Source organism: Sceloporus undulatus, chromosome 1, assembly GCF_019175285.1.
Source record: "Sceloporus undulatus isolate JIND9_A2432 ecotype Alabama chromosome 1, SceUnd_v1.1, whole genome shotgun sequence".
NCBI classification, from domain to species: Eukaryota; Metazoa; Chordata; class Lepidosauria; order Squamata; family Phrynosomatidae; genus Sceloporus; species Sceloporus undulatus.
The window spans coordinates 58,273,644-58,300,555 of record NC_056522.1 but is presented as its reverse complement, the minus strand read 5'-3'; the positions used below and the strand labels follow the sequence as shown (position 1 = coordinate 58,300,555).

The 26,912-nt window shown below is 41.4% G+C and overlaps 1 protein-coding gene across 1 annotated transcript in view; it reads left to right on the top strand.

The window, feature by feature from the left end:
• The window catches only part of BIRC6 (baculoviral IAP repeat containing 6), a 234,076-nt gene that overhangs the window by 87,591 nt on the left and 119,573 nt on the right, over positions 1–26,912 (top strand). Inside the window, 8 exon segments of the mRNA XM_042449523.1 lie at positions 8,507–8,634; positions 9,309–9,440; positions 11,750–11,965; positions 14,546–14,729; positions 15,584–15,739; positions 17,446–17,579; positions 19,164–19,317; positions 20,779–20,895. Coding sequence (XP_042305457.1) covers positions 8,507–8,634; positions 9,309–9,440; positions 11,750–11,965; positions 14,546–14,729; positions 15,584–15,739; positions 17,446–17,579; positions 19,164–19,317; positions 20,779–20,895 — 1,221 coding nt within the window.

The window sequence follows — 26,912 nt, the reverse complement described above, 5'->3', positions numbered from 1 at the left end:
TACCACAAGGTACTACTCTATCCCCAATGCTTTTTAATATTTACATGAAACTGCTGGGAAAGTTCATCCAGAGGCATGAGGGGAGGTGCTATCAGCATGCTGGTGACACACACATATATTTTGCTATACCTTCTAAAACAGTCTCAGCTGAGAAGTGTGTCTCATCTGAATGAGGGCCTGGAGGAGATAATGGGCTGAATGAAGGCAAACAAATTGAAACTGAATCCAAATAAGACAGGTGCTTAATATTAAGGATTCTAATCTAGGGTTGGAAGTGTATCAACCAGTTCTAGGTGGGGTTACACTTCTCCTAAAAGTCTATTTGCACTTTGGGAGTGCTCCTGGATCTGTCTTTCAAATGTAAGCCGAGATAGATGTAACAGTTAAGAGTGCTAATTATTAGCTTCTGCTGATAGCCAACTGCACCCTTTCCTAGAAATGGAAGACCTAAAGATGGTAGTGCATGTGCTGGACCTTTGCAATGTGCTCTGCATTGGGCTACCTTTGTACCAAGTTCGGAAACCTCAATTAGTTCAAAACACGGCAGATAGATTGATCACTTGTACATCTAGGAGTGAGCATACCACATTGATATTAAAATCTGCCTGTTAGTTTTCGAACAAAGTACAAAGCCTTGGTTATTACATTTAAATAATAATAATAATAATAATAATAATAATAATAATAATAATTTTTATTTATAGCCCACTTTTCCAGGGTAGATCAAAGCGGGTTACAACAAGGCAAAAGAAATACAAAAACAGAATACAAAACATACAATATAAACATCATAAAAACAGCTCATTACGTTTAAAACACTATAAAATACAACAGCATAAAAAACCAGAAAAAACAGACTAGCTGAATAAAACCATTGTACAACAGGGGAGAACAGCATGAAGTCAGGACACATGGAGGAAAGCTTGTCGGAAGAGAAAGGTCTTTAATTCCTTCCTATAGAGATCAAGAGAAGTGACGGAGCGGAGCTCGTCGGGAAGAGAGTTCCAGAGCTGCGGGGCTGAGATGGAAAACGCCCTTTGTGCAGTCAAGGTGTATTTTGACTTAGGAACCCTTAACAAATGCTTCCCGGCCGATCTGAGAGTGCAGGGCAGATTATATGGGGAGAGGCGGTCCTCCAAGTACCCTGGGCCCAAGCCATTTAGGGCTTTATAGGTTATAACCAACACCTTGTATTGCACCTGGAAGCGAATAGGCAGCCAATGTAGATCTTGCAGGATAGGTGTTATATGGCTGGTCCTGGAGCATCCAGTGACCAACCTAGCTGCCATATTCTGTACTAATTGAAGCTTCCGGGTATGGTACAAGGGTTGCCCCACGTAGAGCGCATTACAGAAATCCAACCGAGAGGTCACCAGAGCATGTACCACCATTTCAAGGTCCCCCTGGGCCCAGGTAGGGTCGCAGCTGGCGTATCAGCCGAAGTTGATAACAGGTGCTCCTGACTGTTGCATCCACCTGAGATGTAAGGTGGAGCGACGAATCCAGAAGCACCCCCAGACTGCGAACAGAGTCTTTTAGGGGAAGCGTGACCCCATTTAGGACAGGTGGACAAATTTCCATCCCCGGGCCCGGGGAACCTATCACGAGCACTTCCGTTTTCTCTGGATTCAAACTGAGTCTGTTTTCCCTCATCCAGCCCATTACCGACTCCAAGCAGGCATTTAGAGGAGAGATGCCATCCCTGGTCACTGCATCAGTCTCTTTCTCTTTCTTTGATAAAATTACCAGCTTGGTAGATGAAGGGAATGCTGTGGATATAGTATATCTTGATTTCAGTAAGGCCTTTGACAAAGTTCCCCATGACATTTTTGCAAACAAGCTTGTAAAATGTGGGCTAGACAAGGTAACTGTAAAGTGGATTTGTAACTGGTTGACCGAACGAACCCAAAGGGTGCTCAACAATGGCACCCTTTCATCCTGGAGAGAAGTGACCAGTGGGGTCCCACAGGGCTCTGTCCTGGGGCCAGTACTGTTCAACATCTTTATCAATGACTTGGATGATAGAATTGGGGGCATACTTATCAAATTTGCAGATGGCACCAAACTAGAAGGAGTAGCTAATACCCCAGAGGACAGGATCAAAATTCAAAATGACCTGACTAGACTAGAAAGCTGGGCCAAAGCTAACAAAATGAAATTCAACATGGAGAAATGTAAGGTACTACACTTAGGGCAGACAAATGAAATGCACAGATATAGGATGGGGGACATCTGGCTGAATGAAACTAGGTGTGAAAGGGATCTAGGAGTCCAAGTAGACCACAAGTTGAACATGAGTCAACACTGCAATGCGGCAGCTACAAGGCCAATGCGATTTTAGGTGCATCAATAGAAATATTGTGTCTAGATCAAGGGAAGTAGTCAGGCCCCACCTGGAATATTGTGTCCAGTTCTGGGCATTACAATTCAAAAAGGATGTTGAGAAACTGGAGCATGTCCAAAGGAGGGCGACTAAAATGGTGAAGGGTCTAGAAACCATGCCCTATGACAGGGGTCAGCAACCCCCGGCCTGCAGGCCATATGCGGCCCGCGGAGGCGGCAGGACCGGCCCCAGCCCTGTCCTGCTGCCACCGCCGTGGCCTCCTCCTCCTCCTCTGGGCCTCCAAGCTCCCCTTGGCCCTTTATGAGCGGCAGCGAGGAGGAGGACGAAGCCTGGCTTCATCCTCCTCCTTGCTGCCGCCCTTAAAGGGCCAAGGGCAGCTTGGAGGCCTAGAGGCCTCCAGGCTGCCCCTGGCCTTTTTTCCGTGGTGCCGGGGGCAAGCAGGACGAGGGCAAGCCTCATCCTCCTCGCCCCCGCTGCTCTTAAAGGGCCAGGGTCAGCCTGGAGGCCTCTTGGCTTCCAAGCTGCCCCTGGCCCTTTAAGAGCAGTGGGCCCTGGGTGGAGCCCACGGAGGCGGCATGCCACTAACGCGGGCTCCATTTCGGCCTGTGCGGCCCCAGGCCTCTCCCTCCAGAGGGAGGCCTGGGACTGCACGGGCCAAGAAGGGGCCCGCGGAAGCGGCCTGCCGCTTCCCTGGGCTCCCCCCATGGCCCATGCGAGGCCGCTGCCTTCTCCCCGGCCTGGCCGCTTCCGTCACTGACGGAGGGGGCCAGGCCGGGGAGAAGGGAGCCTGCCCTCGCTGAGGCCACTGCCTTCTCCCCGGCCTGGCCGCCTCCGTGGCTGAAGGAGGGGGCCAGGCCAGGGAGAAGGGAGCCTGTCCTCGGCGAGGCCGCTTCCTTCTCACCGGCCCTGACAGCCGCAGAGAGGAAGGGAAAGGGGAGGGGGTCCCCCTGCCCTTTCCCTCTCTTCCCACGGCTGCCTGACAGCGGCGGAGAGGAAGGGAAGGGGGCAGGGGAAGAGGAGGAGGAGGGAGGAGGAGGAGGAGGAAGGAAGGAGGAGGGGGAAGAAGAGGAAGAAGAGGAGGAGGAGGGAGGGAGGAGGAGGAGGAGGAAGGAAGGAGGAAGAAGGAGGAGGGAGGAAGGAAGGAGCAGGAGGAGGAGGAGGAGAAGGATTTCCTTTCCATTCCATTTGGTGAGTGTGACTTTCCAAAGTGCATTTCTGTGTATTTTCAGTGTTTTTAATGCTAAAAGGTCTGCTTTGGCAATGATAGTGGTGGTGGTGATGATGATGGTGGTGGTGGTGGTGATATTGATATCAGCCAGCTTCTGAGGTCCAAATGCCCTCCATTTTGATCATGCCTAACAAACATGCATTTATATTAACATTTTTTAAAAAGCATCAAAAAAATTTGCATGTCCTCCATTTTTTAAAAAATGTGTCCTACATTTGAAAAATGTCCTATATTATTTAATTATTTATTTTTTGGCTTCGGGCCCCCAGTTGTCTGACGGACAGCAACCTGGCCCCCGGCTCAAAAAGGCTGCCTACCTCTGCCCTATGAGGAATGACTCAGGAAGCTGGGGATATTTGAAGGGATGTCACATTGAGGAGGGAGCTAGCTTGTTTTCTGCTGCTCCAGAAACTAGAACCCGGAGTAGTTAATAATAATAAAAATAATAATAATTTATTATTATTATTATTATTATTATTATTACTACTACTACTACTACTACTACTATTTTTATTATAACAGTCTACAAATTACAACAATAAAACATATCAAATACATAGCTTAAAAATACATCACTATCAATACAGTACAATACCATACAGTTGAGGCAAGCTACAGGAAAAGAGATTCCACCTCAACATTAGGAAGAACTTCCTGACAGTAAGGGCTGTTCGACAGTGGAACAAACTACCTTGGAGTGTAGTGGAGTCTCTTTCCTTGGAGGTCTTTAAACAGAGGCTGGATGGCCATCTGTCGGGGTTGCTTTGATTGAGATTTCCTGCATGGCAGGGGGTTGAACTGGATAGCCCTTGTGGTCTCTTCCAACTCTATGATTCTATTATTCCAATTCTTCTCAAGAAAGTGGTAGTAGAGACTGCCTCTCTACAGGAACGGGGCAGATGCTTTATTCTGTCCTCTTTGTCCTTTTTTCCCCAGGAGAAGCAAAAACCACAGAGCCATTTGTGAGCTCAGGTTTGTAAACTAACGTTTACAGAAGGTTCCATAAAGAGGCATTGCAAACCCAAAAGTGGGCAAAGTGTGGCCCATGGGCCACATTTATGCTCTAAAATGCACCTAAATTACCTCGGGGGAGGGGGTGGAGGTCCTCTTCACCAAGCTTGGAGGCCCTCTAGATCCCCCAATGTAAAAACATATTTTTACAAAAATGTTGAAATTTTTTTTTGCCTCAAAATAAAATAATTAATAATAATAATAATAATAATAATAATAATAATAATAATAAATTATTTATTTATAGCCTGCCCAATCACAAGGAATCCGGGCAGGTTACAGCAATAAAAATACATACAGAATACAATAAATATTCAAAATTAGCCCCTTCCCACCCCTTCACACTCTCCAGGCTATACGAAGGCAGTTGCCATGGAGGGAGGCTCCTTCTCTTGAGGGCAGACCTGATGGTGTTGGGCCTGCCACCCTCACTCCCTCCAGGCTGGACGATGGCAGTTGCTCTCTGAGGCACCAAGAAAGGTCAAAAACATGGCAAGAACACCTCCATCTTTCTACAGAAACAGGGTGACTCTTTGTGGCCCCCTAGCCTTCCAAAGGTGTCAACTTTTGCATTAGGCCATCCAGCTAGGGCATTTATGGCCTTTATTTATCTTATAGAGGCCTACTTCCATATCCCTATTTGTGTCCTTATACTGCAGATTTGCATATTTATCCTTTTGGAATTTTCTATTATCAGTTCAAGGATCATCTCTCCAGTCTCACTGCCAGTACTGGAGTATTTATTCTTGAAGATTTTAGTTTCCACCGTCAAGGCATTCAAGTGTATTCATATTTCAACAGTGTTTTTCTATAGCTGCAGGAGCCAGTCTGGTACGCTGTCTAGTATGCTGGCCTATTTGTCAGAGTATGAGTTCTTGATAAATCACAAAAAGCCATGTGAGAAACAAACTACACTTGTCCTTCCATATTCACTAGGGTTAGGGGCACAAGACCTCCAGGAATATGGAAGAACTGCAAATAACAAAAACACCATGTTTTTACCTAAGAGGACACCTCTCTAGGAATCTATGGTCTGTTACAGACTGCCAAAATAAAGCTGCTTTGGGTCTCTTTGGAGGCATGCTGTTTAAATGATGCATGTCTCCTTAAGAATCCGAAAGCTACACCAAAGCTGCACTCCAGTGCTTAGGAATGGAGTGTGGCTTTGGTGCGGTGCGACCTCCGGACTCTTAGGACCCATGCATCGTTTAAAGAGCATACCTCCAAAGAGACCCAAAGCAGCTTTATTTTGGCAGTCTGTAACAGGCCTATAGGTCTTCCAGTGCAACTCAGTGGTCAATGTCCAACCGACACTGACCACAGAGCTACACCAGAGGAGCATCAAATGCCTAGTAGAGTATTCTCTCTAGGAATCTCTGGATCTTTCAGTGCAACTTTTAGTTAAAGTTGACCACAGAGTTGTACTGGAGGATATTCTTAGAGAGAACTTATTAATCAAATCTGTGCATAATCAAATCCGTAAATATCAAATCTGCAAATATGGAGGGATGGATGTACTTTGGGGAACTCCTGGACACCCATAAGTCGCTTCACTCAAGGACCTGTTCAGGGTACTTATCTCTTAAAAATGCTACTCAGGCTGGCTGGGACCATATTGCCAGGACTCAACAGTCCACAGCCTGTGCTCCCCCATAGGGGAGCTGAACTTCATAAATAGGTTGGATCTCAGATCAATTGTCCTGGTCTTTCAGAGATTGTTGCTTGTAGTGGAAAGACATCACTTTCTGATTTGAATAGACAATGTGGTAGCCATATTGCATCTTAACAGATGTATGGCTCAGTATCCAAGACCCTCCACAAGGAGGTGAATCTTATGTACTAAGCAGAGAACCATGCACACTCTCCCTTTTGGTCCAGCCCACTGAGGGAGTCATCAATAAAGAGACAACCCTCCACAGTAGGTCCTTGATAGACCTAGGCCCTAGGGAATCTATCTAAAAGTGGAGGATTGCTCAGGTCACCATAACACTCCTAGTATGTATGTGAAACCACATGGAAGATTTTCCTTCACAGGTGCAAAGAATCCAGTAGGAAAATATAGATATTGAGGTACTGGAATTCCTTCAAGTTATTCTGAGTGCTAGCTTGAAGCTTAACAAACTGTAACAAAGTGTTCATCCATCTATATTTCATGAATGGAGACAGTGAGTTTTGGTGTTTCATCCCCACATCACACACCTCAGACGTACTCTTTTATTCCTTCTAACAATACTCATCCCACCTAGTCAAGAAACAGGGCAAAAAGATGTGTTCACGTTAAAAATCTACCTAAAAAACAGTTCACTACAGATACACAGAGAACTTGTTTTTCTCTTTCCCTTCCCAATCCCTTTGGCAAGATGTTTTTTTCCTTCTTTGGTAGCTAAGTGTACTGGCGTATGCAATGCCATCACTTGGACAGCTCCTTTTTCCTTCATTGGACATTACACATGGAAAAATACATCTCAGCACATGCAGTGTTTGAGTCCTTAGGGAGGTGATCATTCCTGTAGTGCCTTCACTGTGACCCCTCCATGATTGATAGCTGCCTTGCTTCTCTTAGATCCCATTAGTTGAATAGCTCCTTTTGGCAGTCTAAGAATAATATATTGGGTACAGGGATGTAGCTAGGATTTTAGGAAGGGGGGGTCCAGACTAAGTGCCACCATTATAAAGGGGCTTGGGTGCGGTGGCGCAGCAGCACACACCATTCATTTTTCTAATGGAAGGGGTGGTCCGGACCCCAAGAACCCCCCCCCCAACTTGGCTACGTCCCTGTTGGCTACTTAGTATAAAGCCTCATTCTAGACAGCAGTGAAGGAGGTAGCCATGCCCACCGAATAGTCACATAATGGTTCAGTCTGAAATTACATTAATCTAGCTTGGAGTCTCATACATTCCTAAAGAATCAGGTATTTCTACCTTCAATCTCACATTTCTGTGCTGGCTGGGAAAGCAGTGGTGAGGAGCTTCACTGCTAAGTAGTATATTCTTCTTATTGCAATCATGTGACTTCTCGCTGGCCTGGAAGACAATGAGATACAATCCATTGATAGATGACTGCCAGTAGTCTAGAATAAACCTTTGCGGTCAGTATCCTTTGCATTGTTATTTCTTCATCCACTCGGTCAAATGTTATGTTCTCTTTTTGCAGCTGCCTACCCTAGCATGACATCCCACAATGTATAAATACTGCATAATGAGCCTGAGGAAGTAGATCAACAGACTCGACAGACCAGTGAGAAAGGCCGGCATCAAGGTGGAGTGGGGGCATGGCATCTGCAAACCCCAACTCTGCCCCCATGCTCGTATGACGTCACATTCACCACCACATGATGGGTGGCATTACGGCGCTCCTCTGGCACTGCATCCAGATGATGCAGCGCCACAGGAGTGCTGAAAAGTGCGGCACTGGCAGCTATGGCACCCTTTCCATGGTGCAAAAAAGAGCTGCTTTTTGTGCCCCGGAAAGACCAGATCGGGGGTGTGGCATGTAGTTGTTGCAGCCCCGCTCTGGCGCTGAACAGGGTGGCCTATTTAGTCCCCAAGTCTATGAAAGCTTATGCTAGAACTTCTTTCACAGTTGGTCTCAAAGGTGCTACAAGATCCCTTTACATATTAGTCTGCCTTTTTCAGACTCACATGGCTTTGTCTCTGAACTGTTTGCATAATGTTAGCATAGTGACTTCATAGAAAACTTGCCGTAGTGTCCCTTGTCTTTCAGGGTTTGTGATTAATATATTGTTTGTATGGATTGTTCTTAATTATTCTTGCAGTTGTTGTGCAAATACACAGGATCTTCATACTCTTTACATATAATAACATTTCATACTAACCTATCAGCGTAATGGATATTGGCTTGCACAAGTAAAAATAATGTTCATATTTTGTCAATAGTTAAATGTCATTTTCTTTTCTCTTAGGCAATCAGTGGAGTTTCATTAATAATAATCTCCATACACAGAGCCTCAACAGGTCTTCAAAAGGCAACAGCAGTTTAGATAGATTATATTCTAGAAAGATCAGAAAGCAGCTTGTTCATCACAAGCAGGTAATTCTGAGTTTGAAGTTATGATCTCAGTTCTTTATATTTTGTGATGTCTGTCAGTTTCATGATGTCTGAAGTTTAATGCACAGATTCCTAACCAAGGGAGCAAGTCATTAATTACAGTGCACTGGTAGAAAAGTATAAATTGGAGGAAATTCCAGGTGCCTGGCTTTCCTGCAAAAACTATGAACCTAAGCAAAATTTATGCAAGTCTGACAGATATTGACAATACAATAATTGCAGACAAGGGACCTGAGGAGATCCTGTGCATGCTCTGCCAGGTGAAATAGCAGATTTCTTCCACCTGGGTAGAAAAGGATCTCACATGAGTCTGAATCTTTGGTGGGAGGAACGTAGCAGAAATGTTGAGGAGCCACTAATATACCTGTGGCACTAATTATACAATCTCCCTGCCCATTCATCAGGAACACTTGCCATTGAGGGGAGCACACACCAGCTATCTGCTGCTATTCAAAGCCTGTAAAAGTTTGCCAGTTTCTGGAACCTTAAAGCTGCTATTTAAACTGGTTTTGTCATTCACTTCTGCCAGCAGCCTTTTAAAAGTTTTATCAACTTTAAAAAATAAACCTTTAACTTGACCATCATATGAGAGTACATATCTATTTTGCAACTAATTGCTTATATTTTCATATACTTCTGTTAACATTTTCTTTTAGCAACTTAACTTATTAAAAGCAAAGCAGAAGGCTTTGGTGGAACAGATGGAAAAAGAGAAAATACAAAGCAACAAAGGATCATCTTATAAACTTTTAGTAGAACAGGCAAAACTAAAACAGGCCACGTCAAAGGTATGATGTTCTGCAATTATCTTTATTGTCTTTGGCAGAAAGACCTGTTTCTGCAAATTCAAATATGTTCTGGGTTCATTTTTTTTCACAAAAATGATTTCATTATGCCTCTTAAGGGCTTAATTTGCTTTTTCAGTTACCTGATATATATGCAATTTCGGAACTGCTCCTTCATTATTCTGACATAGGCACCTGTTAGTTCCTCATAATAAAAACTACCCTGGGGACTTTAGTGTGGTGCTTCTTTCTGATCACAGTTTTTAAATCTGCTTCTACAGTGCTGTAAAAATATGGCAGTATATGAAATATGTATTTAACGGATTTTGATTATTATTTATTTTACACCATTATTTTATGTTCTAGATCCCTATGTGCACTGCTGGCTTTGTGGGCCTAAAAAGATTTGGACTTATATTTCTTAATCATAGGTTCCCTCCCTTCTCTGTTTGCTTCACAAATTTATTTTAAAACTGAATTTTCAAAACAGTTTGTGATATGACATGTATAAATGCTGTTCAAGAAAAAATGTTGTGATCCACTAGCCATCCTTTAACCCCAAGTTTTTAGATTCCAGCTTCAATTAATCCACTTAGAAAGTGCTAAGAAATAGTGTACAGTGGTGCCTCGGGTTACGAAATTAATTCGTTCCGCCGCCGCTTTCGTAACCCGAAAAGCATTCGCAAGCCGAAATGCCATAGGCGCTAATGGGGAAAAGCCGCGATTTCGTGCGAAAAAGCCGGAAAAAGCACCAAAAAATTTTTCGTAACCCGAAAAAACATTCGTAACCCGGAACAATTATTTCCTATGGGATTTTTTCGTATCCCGGAAATTTCGTAACCTGGGTATTTCGTATCCCGGGGTACCACTGTATTAAGGAACTCTGTAAATTTGCCACTTATCTCAGTTCATGTTATGTAAGCATAGTTTTGAAGTAGCTGATAAAAAGGAGTATTGCTAATTAAGTATGATTTTTCCCCTGTCTGCAAATCTTCCTCCTCTTCATGAGGTTTTACTTAGAATATATGGAAACAGAATGATGGTATCATATCTGCTCCCACTTTGCATTGTGCATTACCAAATTCAGGCTATACTAATTCTCTTCATGTTGGAATATTTATCCTGAAGGAGTGGCAGACATTTTGCATATTTACACCAGAGGGAAACCTTTCCCAGGATTGCTCCTTTGTTGCTAGGGAATATCTAGATGATCTGTATATCCTATTTTTAAACAAGTTGTAAAGATTACACCTAGCATAGTTGGTCCTATGTGGCTAGAAGCGGATAAAGCCAAAAGTATTATACCGAAGTATTAGACCAAAGAAGCTCTGAATCTTTAAATAATCTGTGCTTTAGATGGCATTCTATTTAGTCACCAAAATTAAGCCTAAATACAGAATGGTGTAGACATTCTGGAGGATATGCCTTGTTGTGAAAGTGAAGACTTGATTCTTTTGAAATAACTTATAGATGGCATTATTTTAGGAATAAGAAATAAAGAAGATGAAATATGGTCCAAAATTGTTTCAAAGACTTTTATACTCTTTTCACATAAGATATACTTCTGACGACTAGTAGGGCACCAACAAAAACAGTAACATGTTCTAATTGTAATGGATGACTTAGTACACATTCTGTTCCGTCCTTAACATTAGGGGTGATGGTCTCGTGTCTTTTCAGGGAAAATGGGGGGGGGGGGGGGGCTATCAAGTAATATGGGGTAATGCTTGTAACAGTAGCATAGATAAACTGACAATTCTGGAACAGAATTACTTTAAAATCTACTTGATGGTTACCTTAGCCGATATAAATTAATTTATAATCTGACACAGCCTTTTGATATCTGTTAGCCCTTATTGTATAATTTCATACAATACAGAATGTCACAAGCCTGTCAAAATAACCATTATCATGAACCAGAAAGATTTATGAAAATTGTTTTGTAGGGAAATGGATAGTTTTATTTCCTTTTTGGAATAAAAAGTTTGAAGATTGTATTAGAACATATTAATTTGGTATGATGATTTACACTTTAATCCTGCATGTTTACTGAAAAACAAGATCCACTAAGTTTAGTGGAACTTACTCACAGGTAGGTATCTAGGTATACAAAATTAGAAATATTTTCTAATATAGATAAAAGCAATGTTTTCATCCCTTTTTGATACTGATATTAAAGAAGTTTTGCAGTTTTAGGTTTTCCATTATTACTTGTATATGAAATTGATATATGGTACATAACTACATTAATTTACTTTGTTTTTAATGAGTTGAGTAATTACAAATATGTTTTATGCTTCTGACTTTTGCAGCACTTTAAGGATCTAATTCGTTTGCGTCGGACTGCAGAGTGGCCCCGTTCTACGCTAGACACAGAAGTATCAACTACAAAAGAAACTCCAGAAATTGAACCTCTTCCATTTACATTAGCACATGAACGCTGTATCTCTGTAGTACAGAAGTTGGCACTCTTCCTGTTGTCGATGGATTTTACTTGTCATGCAGATCTGCTGCTGTTTGTATGTAAGGTACACAGCATATTAAGTCATTATTCACAAGCGTTTGAGAAGGATAAAGAGAAATTCTGAAGCCTGTATTTCACTGTGTCTGGTTGGATTAGCAGTTGTTATGAAATTCTTTTTTGATATTTATCTAGTGTTTTCCATGCAAGTGCCTAAATTAGAACCAGTGGGGTAGTGGTTGTAATTTTGGGAGATTGGGTTTTGTTGTCATAGAGCCTCTGTTGGTCATGTAGCTCACATGATGACAAGAGGTCAGTCTTGATCTCATCCTAACCTACAGTGCTGGGGAGCTAAAATTAGGCAGTCCAAGTAAGGCTGCCTTGAGCTCTATGGAAGGAAAGAGTAATGATACAAATGTGATGATGGGATCTAATACGCTTAATCTTTAAAAGCTGAGCTTGATTATAGCATTGTGTCACAGTGGAATCCATCACCTTCCAAATAAAAACACCATGGTTTAAAATAATTGTCTGCAAATCTTTAATATTATCAGAAAATATATTTGGGAGGCACAGATATTTTTCACACTTGCTTCAAGCAACATTGATCATTAAATACATATTTATCTTGCCCCTCTTGTTAAACTCTGTTTGCCTGAAATAAACTGTACCCTCACTGCACCCATGCTGAAACTGAGATGGTAGTTTGTGCCTAGTACTGTTTGTTTCAAAGCAAGATGTCCTTCTGCTTGTGCAGGTTTTGCCTGTCTTCCTGTATAATGTAACAACCTTTATCTCATTGGAGGAAATAAATAAAACTTCTCATGGTTAGCCCCCTACCTCTACCCCTGCATAGCATAGTAGGGGGGTGAAAAAGGAAGGGATTAAAATAATATTTTTTTGTTTTGAAATGGGTTGCACCCCCCCCCTCCCCCTGGCTGCAAAACTGTAAATATTCAAAAGGCAAAATGAAATATGGATCTCTGTTCTTCTGTTTTTGATTGATTAAAATTTTATTTCCAGCAGGCAGTCATAGAGGCCAGAAATTGCCCCCTTTGGCCCTCCAAAATTACCCATCCCTATAGTATTCTTTAATAGAATACAACTAATATATTAAAGCTGGAATTTGGGAAGCAGTCTTCCTTTCTTGATTTTTTTTCAACATTACAATTTTCTAACATGAAATGAAAAATAAAAATGGAAGAAATAGAAATAGAAAAGACAGGTATGAAAGGGATTTCCTTCCCCAACTAGTTGCATCTGGGCTGATGTGCAGCTCAATTGCTATGTAAGATGTCATTCCAAAAGGGCTATGTATAATTCTTGGTACAACTTAGGCCATGTCCAGACTGGCCTGAAAGGCTGGCCTGGGGGCAGAGTTGGGGGTAGCGTCCTGACTCTGCCCCCTACTCCACCCCCAAGGCACCCTGATGCCGCGCCCCGCTCCAGACGGCACGTGGCATCATGGCGTGCCTCTGGTGCTGCGTCCAGATGATGCAGCATTGAAGGAGCACCATACAGTTGTGCTGTTGCCCCTATGCCGCTTTTTACAGCTCCTTTTTGCGCCCTTGAAAGGCTGGATCGGGGCTGCGGCATGAGGTTGCTGTGGCCCCAATCTGGCTGGAGGCTGCCCCTTTAGGGCTGTTTATACAGCCCCTTACTCTTCTGTTATTTAAATGAATGCATCTTCCATCAGTAGCAGGAACCCAAGTATTTTACAGCTTGTTTGATACTTTGTTTTTATTTGAAGGCATGAATTTTTAAGGACAGCATAGCTTAAATCAATGCCTGCTTTTATAGTGAACTTTAATGTTTATATTATGATGAAGAGCTCAAGTTAGAATCATAGGCGGGTTACAAACGGCCCTCAAGGGGCCGTTTTCCCGCCGCCGCCATTCGCTGCGCAGGGAAGCCCCAGCTGTCAGACCACGAGGCTTCCCTGCGCAGCAAAAAAGGAGCAGCGAAATGCCGCTCCTTTTTTGAACGCGGAAGTGGCGCCGCGAGGGGTGGAGTGCGCCCTCGTGACGTCACTTCCGCCGCGACACGTCTGGACGCACAGCGTCCAGTACGTCAGCATGGCGGCGCCCATGTGGATGGGCACCGCAAAAAACGCTCCGCGCGTATGGAGGAAGGGCCATCGGAAGGTAAGAACGTCCTAACCCTAAACGGGCCCTTCCTAACCCTAGTTACCGCGAGACGCATACTTTATGGCGGTTTTGTAACCCGCCATAGAATCATAGATTTGGAAGAGACCACAAGGGCCATGCAATCCAACCCCCTGCCATGCAGGAAATCACAGTCAAATCATCTCTGACAGATGGCCATCCAGCCTCTGTCTTTAAACAGAGGCTGGATGACCATCTGTCGGGGATGCTTTGATTATGATTTCTGGCATGGCAGGGGGTTGGACTTGATGGCCCTTGTGGTCACTTCCAATTCTATGATTCTAACTTGAGCTCTTCATCATAATATAAGCATTTGCTGTCATGAAGGAGCCACACAGATTTCCACAAATCTGAGAATCCCTTTTGAGGGGGCAGAACTGTGCAAAGGTATGGGGTTTTTTTAGATGCCCAAATCTCATTTAATGTGTTACCTTAAGCATCAGTTTTTCTTACATTTGTGCTGTTTTCCATTTCAATTTCAGGTTCTTGCAAGAATTGCCAATGCTACAAGGCCTACAATTCATTTGTGTGAAATTGTAAATGATGCTCAGCTGGAAAGGCTATTGTTGCTTCTGGTTGGAACAGATTTCAACCGAGGTGATATCTCTTGGGGAGGAGCATGGGCTCAATATTCTCTGACTTGTATGCTCCAAGATATTCTAGCAGGTTTGTTCATACCAGAATTTCTTTAAACACAGTGCTAGCAATAGCAATAGTAGAAAGCATGATAGAGATAACAGAGAGCCAGCATATTAAGATGAAATGGGCTACATTTTTACTGACTAACCAGTTTCTAACCATTTGGCATTGAAAGAGGGAAGAGGCAGTTTTATTTTCAGCTGCTCGAGTGAAGTGCAGTTAGCTGAAATTGCTGGATAAACAGTGTCAATTGGAAAACACCATCTAGGTATTTGAAAAGCCTCTTGTGAGTGAGCACCTTTTTGCAGCCAATTTGAATTTGGGAGAGTGCCACTTTCTGACCCGTTGGTGATCAAAATGTGAGATATGCTATACTTTTAGGGGAGGAGGTAAGATTCCTGCTTGATGGTGGATCTGATCTTACTGAATTTGTTTTTCCTAAAACAGAGCTAGGCTGCTTGGTGTCCTGAAGGTTTTTCAAGGAATCCTTAATCGCTAGCCATTAGCCATAGAGGCTTGGTTTATAGGAATTGTATTCCAAAGCATCTGAAAGGCAGAGGGTTACCAACCAATTCTTGGCCTAGACAGAAGTCTTGGACATAATTATTGATCGTTAATGTAAGACTTAAGTTTCCTGTATTTAGTTGCTGATGCCCCAAAGAAACTGCTACTACTCATAAATTATGGAAATCTAATTTTTAAAAAATAAATTCTGTTTTACATATTTTCAAAAAGGGCTGAACAATGCCGAATATAGGTATTGGCTGAAATATAATATCATTTAAAATATGAGATTGAATGCTGTGAGTATTCAGGCAGATTAAGTAATCTATTTTGGCAAGCCATTTTGTTAAATTAATCATCTTCCTTGGAATGTTTAGGAGAACTGTTGGCTCCAATCGCTGCTGAAGCCATGGAGGAAGCTGCAATGGGAGAAGAGGCTGGGGCTTCAGCTGCAGACTCTGATGATGCCCTTCAGCAGTCAGCAGTTCAGTTAGTGGAAACTATTGATGAGCCTTTGACGCATGACATCACAGGTAAATATAGATAGTTTGCAGGATAGAACTAACTTCAAATAGCTGCTTTATTTTTTCACTTCAGTAAATGTATCTCCATTTCAGTAGTTGAAAATGTGGGAGATTTAAAAGGCCCATGGTAACAACATATTGGTAATCTTACTAAGTTGTAATCTATCTCACTCCTAGTAGTAGCTTTTTCTATGAAAACAATTTTTGTTAGCTCCATTTAAAGAAAAGGCATTGGCTCTGGTTATAAGGTAATTTAAACAAGGTCAAAGCAAATATGTTTCCTGTGTCCTCCTGTCTCTTTGGCAGCACGCTGTTTCCCCCAGAAAACCATTCTGGAGGGTTTGATTGTGATTGAGTCCCTAAGGCAAGGGTGATAACCTTTTTTCAGCCCAAGGGCTGAATTCATTTTTGGAGTGGTGGACAAGGGCAAAGCTGAACTGGTTAAAGTATACTTTAAATTTGAGCTCTTACTGCCACTAATAACACATTAGGAGGATCTTTTCAGACTTAGACTCAAAAAACAATATAGAAGCTGTAAACAACCAAATGACAGTGTTGTGTGTAAGGCAGATTGTGGAGAACTCCAGAAAGAGCCCGATTTGACTCCAGGGATGAGTTCTTCCCAGCTAGGTCCAAAACAATGAGAGATAAGTGTGAAATCTGGCAAATTGATTTGAGTTTACTAACCTGTCACCACTGCCATGCCCCTTCCCACATGGCCTAGGAATGCAATTCCAATCCTCTGGGCAGACTTTTTGGAGATGCAGATGAATATAGGGTAGAGAAAGGTACTAGAAACATTTGGTGAACTTTCTCACCTTATTTTAGAATTTTTGACCTTTTGTGTGCACTTGTTCACTTACATCATTTTTTTGCCTTGGTGGAACATAATTGCTTGTCACCTAATTGACAAAGCTTCTCTCACTTTAGTCATTGAAATATAGATAGCAGCCTATACATCTATGTTTGTGTGAAATCACTGCTAGTTTTGCACTCTGTGTTAGATATCTTGGAATATGGTAAATAACTGTTCCAAAAGATGCAATTTTATCATTTTATTTTTCATGCAGTATTCAATATTTGAGGGCTTGATCCTGTCCATGACAGTTTCAGTGGCCACTTAAGACCTGTGAAATATAGCATTGTGCAATTCTGCCTACCTTGTGTATCCCCCACCTACTAGTGCCTTGGTGTGCAGTACAATCTTCTGCACCAAGGAGTATAGAGACATATGCAAGTTTCAGTTTTCATGTTAGTTGTTGTGTTGAGTAAATGCAAACTGATAGGGGAAGGTGGAAAAATCAGAAATTTTCTGGAAAACTACTGTGTGTTTTGGCACCTGTCATGACATTATTAGCTAAAAATAAGACCAATAAGTATAGTTTTGTTTTCAGTCAGTTGTAGACACATGATAAAAGGGAAACTATTGGATTTTGATCGCATTTGTTTCATTTTTGGCCAATTTATTTTTCCACTTTTGGTCGGAGGCCTGAAGAACATTATATGAAATTGGGAACTGTATATTCCCCATAGGCCACAAATTCCCCACACTGTGTTATAAAAATACCAGTATGTGCAGGTGTTGTCACTGTGGAGCAGATTAGGTTCCAGGTTCCACAGCTTTAAAATAGCTGACTTTCTAGTTTTTGCTAGTCCTATCTGTTACAAACTGTTAAGTGTACGTTGCAGTATTAAGCTCTTTGAGTCTCCTAAAGGTACTCCACCTCTGTCGTCTCTGGAAAAAGATAAAGATATTGATCTTGAGTTACTGCAAGACCTGATGGAAGTAGATATTGATCCTTTAGATATTGATTTGGAAAAAGATCCTCTTGCTGCAAAAGTCTTCAAGGTATGATGCACATGCATTTTAAAAAAAGCTTTTACCTACATTATGGTACTGTTTTTCCCAAAATTATATTATTTCCTGTTAGAAGTATAGGTAGAGTTTCCCTTATCCATAATGCTTGGGACCAAAAGTGTTTGGGATCTTGGACTTTTTCAGATTTTGTAATAGGTGCATAACCCATGTCTAAACATGGAATTAATTTATGTTTTGTATAGACGTTATATACATATCCTAAAGGTAATTTTATATACAATATTTTAAATAATTTTGTACATGAAACAAGATTGTGTACATTAAACTGTCACAAAGCAAAAGTGTCACTTTCTCAGTTACCCATGTGAGCAATGCTGGATTTTGGAATATCTCGGATTCTGGAATTCTGGATAAGGGAGACTCAACTTGGACAGGGACACTGGGAATCCAGAGTTTGAATCCTTCCTTGAACAGCTATGGAAACCCATGGTGACCTTTGGAAAGTGAAACTCTCTTAGCCTCTGAGGAAGTCAGTGGCAAACCCCTTCTGGACAAATTCAGAAAAATGAGAGATAGGTTCACCTTAGGATTATCATAAGTCAGAAATGACTTGAAGGCACACAACAACAACTATGATATGCACAAATATGAGCATTGGATGACACAGTGTGTGTTGTATGTGCGTGCATGCACATGTGTATGTTTTTAAAAAAAAAATACATGTAAAGCAGACTTAACTTTCATGATCCCTAACAGGAGTTAAGAACCAAGTCCATTGTTTTGAACATTTCCAGTCTATATTTGTTAAGTTAGTCACCCTATAACCTATGTCCTGTAGGCAACAGACAATTGTCCTAATTTTGAAAATAATGTAAAAGCACAGTAAAATATAATATAATACAATATAATTAAATGAAACATAGAAGTCCAGTAAAAAGGAACAGCTGTTCCTGGACAGAAAATAACATTCCACACATATTCATGCAATCTAAGCACAGCAGAGAGCCGGCACAACCATAAAAGCTACTTCTTGGCCACAGTGAAGGTAGAGATTAAAATATTATCAGTACTATAATAAAGTGTTGAAAAAAGGCCTGAGAGGACATATTTTTGGTACTAAAATAATATTAATATTTTTAGCAGCTGATCTTGTCCAGAATTCGGGAAGGAAAAGGAAGTTAAACTTTCTCCCTCCCCCAATAATTCTGAAGCACCCTGCATTATAGCTTTCCAGTGTCTAGTGGTAAAACAGAAGTAGCAATGTCCATAGGGGCCCTGAGGGAAAAACAGAGACCTGTAAATGTCTTTCTTCTTCATGTCAACACTCTTTAACAGGGTCACCAAATAGTGATGAGGTTAATGCAACCTTTGAAACCAGAAATGCTCTGTCCTCCTGTCTTATTGGTCAGTATAACTGTGTGATCTGGAAATTAATTTGAGAAAATATTTGGAAGACATTTCATATCATCTGTTTCTCATCAGTGCATAGCAAAACATGTTACATCTGTAGTGTATTTTAACTTTGAAATTACAGTTTAAATTCCACTTAAACTGTTTCTGTCTGAAGAATCTCTGAGTAACAGCTGCATATGTCATTTATTTCATTTGATAAAGCCTATAAGCAGCACATGGTATGATTACTGGGGTGCTGACTATGGTACATACAATTACAACCCATACATTGGAGGCGTTGGAATATCTGTGGCAAAACCACCAGCTACAACAGAGAAGAATGGATCACAAACTGTGAGCATATCAGTCTCCCAAGGTATGTTTAGCTGTATTCCTATCTTATAATCATTTGCCTTGCTTGAGGAATTACTGTTGACTTAGCTACCATGACCCTCATAGTGTGTGTGTGTGTGTGTGTGTACTCGACTATAAGTCGACACCATGTGTAAGTTGAGGGCAGGTTTTGGGGCCAAAATTATGGAATTTGGCATGACCCATGAATAAGTCGAGGGTAAACCTGTCTGATCCATGGTGACTTATTGCAATTTCTGTGCTGTGGTGGTCAGCAGTCACTTTTCTGCTGTGGTGGGGAAATACTAAAGAGCCACAGTTGTGGTCATTCCCCCCCCCCCCCCCCCCCTGGCATTGCAAAAGGCCTTTAGAAACAGTAGAGGGGGTTGGTGCTTTGGTGAGAGTTCCCAGCTGCAGTAAAGACCAGCTGCAGTTTCTCTTCCCCTGCCTTCTCTGGCTCTTCTTCACCACTGGCCAGGCCACCCATGGTTGTCTCCATGCAGCCCAGTTATCTCCTCCTCCTCTCCACTTTCTCTGACAGTGGGAAATCAGGCAACAATGAAGAAGCAGAGAAGGTAGGCAAAAGATGAGAAACTAGCTGCCCCTTGAGCCATGGTTCTTTGTCTTTTGCCTGCCTTCTCGTGCTACTTCTCCGCTTGTCCGTCCGCTCTCCATTGGCCACCTTGTCTTCTCCTCCTCCTCCTCTTCCTCTCCTGTTCAGGGAAAAGTTTACCGGCTGCAAACAACCGAGAGAGAAAAGGTGACTGGACAGCAAAGCAGCTGGACAAGGCAGGCAAAGGATGAGACACCAGCCATCTCTGCAGCCTTTTTTTTTTTTCTTTTCTCACCTCCTTCAGCTGCTTCACTACTTGTTTGCCCACTCTCAGTTTTCTGCAGCCAGCCTGCTTAACTCTTCACACACACACACACACAGAGGAGGAGGAGGTGGAGATGGAATCATGTGGGCTGCAAACAGAGAGCAGAGGCTTGTCACTGTCTCCTCCTCCTCCTCTCCCCAAAATCCATAACCTTGGACCCAAAATGTGCCCTCAGCTTACACATGAGATCAACTTATATTCGAGTATATACAGTATGCTTCAAAAGTAGTGTGGTTTATTTGGAGATGGGGTTGTTTCCAAAAACTCAAGTCTAATTACCTGCTAGGCAAGTAGTACTTGTCATGGGTTGCTCTTGGTTGTGTCAACTTGGTAATGTGTTGTATTCAATAAAAAGGCTTATTCAGTTTGTATTTGACCCCAAAACTAATCTGTCTATGAATGGTATCGTATTCCTGAAGTGAAGAGCTCTTCTCTGAAATTATTTGCCTAATTCATTGGCTACATTATCAGTTATGCAACGGTTTTTTATTTCAGTTTTGATTTGACCCAAAGGACTATCTGTGTCTAATGTAATAAAACTATTTTGTGTTAAAACATTTTATTTATTTGGTGTAATATAAATTTTGATTTTATGTTGTTTTCCTAAGCTTTAGATGCTCGTTTAGAGGTTGGACTTGAGCAGCAAGCGGAATTGATGCTGAAAATGATGTCTACTCTGGAAGCTGATTCTATTCTGCAAGCATTAACCAACACATCTCCTACATGTAATTTTGCACGGTTAAACATCTTTGAATGTTATGGTAATCTTTTCCTTGCTAAGACAAGATGCTCTAGAGTACATTTATTCAGTAGTTATGTAGCCTATATCATATATAAACTACACAGGCTTCCCTGCATTTTGATTACTTGCTTTCTTACTACGCTTTTTCAACACTTGCAGATTATAAGTTCTATTAATTCTACAAGGGATTAATTCTTTCATCAGTTCTTTCTGCCTACGAGGATAGCTTGGGATGCCTCGCATGCCTGTGCGGTCCCAAGGCTTACCTGCAGAAAGAAGAAAACTCTCCTTGAATTCATGGAACTTATATGTGTAATTTGTAAGGGAAACAGCAGAACTTCTTCCTATGGGGAATTTTTAGTGGCCAAAATGGTTTTGCAAGCTAAAAGAAAACACCCTGTGTTCCACTTTTCAACCAATTCTACTTTCTGACAATCCTCTGGTCCCTAACTCATCAGGTACTTAATCAGTATACGTAATAAGTAAGCAAACACCTCACATTTTCTACTTGTTCCCTTTTTAAGCTACTTACTATTTTATTATGAGACAACATGTGAGAAGTAGAAAATTGAGAAATGGCTGGTCTCTACACACTAGGGATGATAAATCTTGATTTCTCCTAAGTCCCAACAGATGTCAAAAACAATGAAACAGTTTTTTGTCCCACAGCTTCAAAACAACTCAAATCCCCCCTGCCCTATGCACAACGATGCCCATTTTTCAGGAAGCTATGCAGATCTTTTTAGGAACTGTGCTGCCTTTTCTGAAAACTGCCCAGTTTCCAGTATAGAAAGGACTGCTTTTAGGCAGCCATGTGTGTGTTTTCTGCAAGACTGCTTTTTTCCATTGGATGCTTCGCTGCATTGTTTGAATACATCTATAGTGAGTAGTTACCATATATACACAACTGTAAGTCAACCTCATGTACAGTGGGCTCTACCTATACATGGGGGTTCCATTCTGACTGACCCCACACCCCTATGGCGAAAACAGACTATGCTGGAATCCTATGGCACCCGCACCATTTTGTCTGCTGGGGCTTGCCATCCACGTGAGCTCAGATCTGCGGCTGGCAAGCCCGCAGATGGCGTGGACAAACTGTATAAGGCGAGGGCAGGTTTTGGGGCCAAAATTATGGATTTTGATATGACCCATTGTTAAATTGAGGGTAAAACTTAGAAGCATGTAACAAGGGATCTAAAGGATGATGCAAAGCAAAACAATAGCAAAGGACTTTCCAGCAGGCATAACTGTTTGTGCTCATCCTAAAGGTTGGATGGACGAGAGAGTAGAGGGTGGTGTCAGTGTTTCCAGAACAGATTGTACTTTTTACTTTAACCATGGAATGGTTCCTTTTTTAATGAGAGTTAAAGTATGTAGTATATAGTATGTACATTGATCCATGGATAAGTCGACTCAGTTTTTGGGGGTTCAATTTTTTAATTAAAATTTCTGGAGTTATATATGAGTATATGCAGTAGTTTTGCATTTTCTGCACTTTCCCCAGGTATATAGCAAAATGTATGTGAGTGAGGGTGTTTGTTCTCAGGAAGCTGTGCATTTTTCTTTGCCTAGGAAAATAGACTATGAACATAGGCCTGTTACAGACAGCCAAAATAAAGCTGCTTCGAGTCACAGTGGAGGTATGGTGTTTCACTGATGCATGCGTCCTAAGAGTCCAGAAGCCACACCAAAGCCACACTCCAGTCCTTAGGGCTGGAGCGTGGCTTTGGTGCAACTTCTGGACTCTTAGGACGCATGCATCATTGAAACACCATACCTCCACTGTGACTCGAAGCAGCTTTATTTTGGCTGTCTGTAACAGGCCATAGGTTTTAACTGCAAAGCTGTACAGTTTCTCAGAGTCTCATGCAATTCTCAAAAGCTAAGTCGTTCCAGGAACAAAAAAAAAAAGTTCCTGAAATTTGTGGGAACTTCTGATGTGCTGTTTTTCTTTCTAGCTGAGTTTCTCAAGGGTTCAGGAACTCCAGATTCATCCCTGTTGAGAAACTGACAAATGTGCATTCCATCCCTACTATATACAATATACAATATACTATATACTATACTATACTATATATATATATATTGCATAGTCAGGGAGTCTGCTGAGAAAGCAGTTTCAGTCTTTTAGACCAAATTGAATGCAAATACACCAGGTAATCCACTTTATAATTAATCCCAGGATTGAGGTGATGATTTCAACAAGCATTGATTCAATAATGGTTCAGTCAAAAAAAAAAGTCCTAAAGGATTGGTTTCTAAAATTTACAGCTTGTTGTTGAGAGTGTTTTTGTATTGTGGAGTTCACATGGGCTGAAGCAGATTTAAAGAAAAGATCTGAAAACACAAATTGATCAAACCATTTAGAAAAGGACTGCTTTGCAGCTAAAACTAGGAAACACATTTAAAGGTGCTCAGTAAGGCTAGTTGTATTCAAAGACATAGCCACATTAATCTACCATATATACTTGTCTATAAGTCGAAAAATATATGCTCCAAAATGGACTCCAAAATCCTGGGTCACCGTATATACAGGTCAGTATGGTAATCCCCTTGCCGAGGCTGTGATCATGGAAAAAGCTGGTGAGGAAGGGAGAGAAGGCAGGAGAGAGAGAGAGATTGGGGGGAGGGGATTGGAGGTTTGTATCCCCAACTCCCCCTGCCGAGGCTGCGATCATGACAAAAGCCAATGAGGAAGGGAAGGAGGAGAGAGAGGTGATAGGGTTTGTTTAATAGTGAAACATGTGCTACTAGGAAGTCTCCAGAGGTCTATTGCATTGTCTTGGAATAAAAATGGCAGCAGTGGCACTGGCTTTTTGGCACTTCCCTGCCTTGGCAGACAGAGGTTGCTTCTCTGCTGCAGCGGGATAGACTCAAAGGGCTACTGTAGTTCCTATTTTCCATCCTCCAGAGAGAGTAGAGTATTGGTGCTTCTTCTGTGTTCTCCTCAAATGGACAAAGATCTTGCCTCTCCCGACTGTGCTTGTTTCACCACTGTTCCTGTAGTACAGAAAGGAGGGCCTTCATTTACTTTATATGCATGTGATACTGCAATAAATCCAAGCAAAAGTCTACCATCCATCCCACTGTTAAAACAGTAGGTACTTCAAAGTAGGAAAATTAGCATTTGCTCTCTGCAATATGAGTTGTGCAAAAAATGAGAACTTTTTACACAGCTTCATTCAAGCTAAAAGTGATTGAATATACAAAGGGATCCAATAATTGTGCAGCTGTAAGACATTTTGGCATCAATGAAAAACTTGTAAGAGACTGGAGAAAACAAGACTGAAGGAAACAAGAGTTCAATAAAAAACAGCGTAGCAAACCTGTGCCTTTTGAACTAGAAAAGGATCTAAATGCTTGGGTCTCAGAATGCAGACAAAATGGCTACGTTGTGACCTGATCTAGCATTCGGATAAAGGCACTTTAGATGGAAAAATAACAAAAAATATTCAGTGACTGAAGGCATGCACAGTTCAGAGCATCAGCTGGTTGGTGTACACGGTTCATGAATCGCTATGGACTGTGCCTTTGTCATTATTATTATTATTATTATTATTAACCTTTATTTATGAAGCGCTGTAAATTTACACAGCGCTGTACATGCAATCTGTCAGTGAACAAAGATTGCATAGAAGTTGCCTAAAGAGTTAGATGAAAAGGTCATTTCATTCCATAGATTTCTTATAAAGCAGAGACAAAAGCATAACTTCGATATAGCTAACACTAGTAATATGGATGAAACCCCAATTACTTTTTATATACTTGGTAATCGAACTGTAGCAAGTGGTGGTGAAAAAAACCATACTTGTGAATACAACTGGTCATGAAAAGTTATCCTATTCTGTCTGGCAGATGGCACAAAGCTGTACCCAATAATAATATAAAAAAGAAAAACAATGCCAAAGAACTTAAAAATTCCATCAGGCATAACTGTTCGCATTCACCCTAAGGGCTGGATGGATGATGAAGGCACTATATGGTGGCTGTGGAATGTGTGGGGTAGGTGACCAGATGTGAGACTAAGATCACGCCCTTCATTATTGGTGTGGGATATGTTCCTTGAACATGTCACTCATTATACCAAGGGTGAAGCAAAGGAAATGGCGACTACATTAACAGTGATTCCAAGTGGCCTAACTTCAATGCTGCAGCTATTGGACATTTGCATCAACAAGCCTTTCAAGGCATGACTACGCAATATGTTGCAACATTGGTTGTGTTCTGGACAAAAGCAGGGAACTTTATGAAATCAGACATTGATTTGATAACAAAATGGGTAAAGGTTGCTTGAGATTCAGTTCCACCAGAAATAGTGAAGAAGTCATTCCTAAAATGTTGCATTAGTAATGCTATGAATGGTACAGAAGTCAACGCCATCTACAAAGACAAAAATGAATCAGCATCAGACAGTGATTCAATGGATTCTGATAGCATAGATAAATAAGATAAATAAATAAACCTTTTATTTATATACCACCTTTCCTTCCGATCAAAGCAGTTTACATCATTAAAACTCTATGATCCAAGTCATAGTACAATATATCAAACAATCCTTACAATTCCAAAAATACTATCCAGATTTTTAAAAACATATATCACAACAGTCGGGCATTGGATAAAAAACTTCATCCATTAGGGACCAAATTCTACAAGTCGGGAGGGTATGCTTTCCGGAAGAGATAAGTTTTTAATACCTTCTTAAAGGTTTCTAATGTCGGACTCAATCGAATCTTCCGGAAGCGCGTTCCAATGAGTTAGGGCTATTACAGAATAGGCTCTCTGGTGTGTTACTGCCAATCTTACTTTTGGCCATTCAAGGACATATTTCCCTGTTGTTCTGAGGGTGTGGGGCGGATTATGTAGGGAGAGACGCGCCCTCAAGTAACTCAGGCCTGAGCCATGTAGGGCTTTATAGGTAACGACCAACACTTTGTATTGCGCCCGGAAGCTAATTGACAGCCAGTGTAAAGATTTTAGTACAGGTGTTATATGGTCGGTTCTAGAAGTTCCCGCGACCAGTCTGGCTGCAGCATTTTGAACCAGTTGAAGCTTCCAAACTTGGTACAAAGGTAGCCCCATGTAGAGTGCATTACAGAAATCCAAGCGAGAGGTTACCAGTGTATGTACTATTGTTTCAAGGGCCCTTTGGTCCAGACAGGGACGCAGTTGGCGTATCAGCTGAAGCTGGTACCAAGCAGATGATGTTTATGCTGATGATGTCACTGAAGAACAGTTCCACCATTTATTCAAGCAATCTAGTCATGAGAAATTTGGGCTTTGAAGAATCTGAATAATTATTTGTCAGTTTTTCTGGGTTAAAATCAGGCAAAATTATAAAGTTAAAAAAGAAAGTATTAAAAGCTTCCTGGAAACCTATGAACAGTAGCCTTTGGGATTGTCTATTCACCTCTTATGTGACCACAGTCCTTGTGATTTCAGCAGGGACAATCAGTGTGCAAACTTTTAAACTCTAATAACCCATGAAGCATGTTATTGGTTTCACCAAAATACACTTGTAGTTGAAAACTTATTCATACATTCCATTCTTTATCGAACTGTTCCTCTCAGTTCATTATAAAGACAATTCTTATGTTAAACAGGGTGTTATGATGTTGGTTTGCAGTGAATCATTTTTTTAAAGTGAAGTTGGTGCTTTATTACATCATCAAACCTGAACTCAAAAGATTTGTAAATTATAAAATTTATGGAAAATTATCAAATTATAGAAATTAGTCACTGCTAGTTCTTTGGCATTGTTTTCCTTTGTTTCATCCTTTAGATCCTTTGTTACATGCCCCTAAGTTTTACCCCCGACTTATCCATGCGTCATATCAAAATCCATCATTTTGGCCCCAAAACCTGCCCTCGACTTATACATTGGGTCGACTTATACACGACTATGTACAATAGCTAGATATGCAAAGGGATCTTGTAACTCCTTTAAGATTAACTGAGGGGCTATGCAAACCGCCCCTAAAGGGTGGCCAGCAGGCG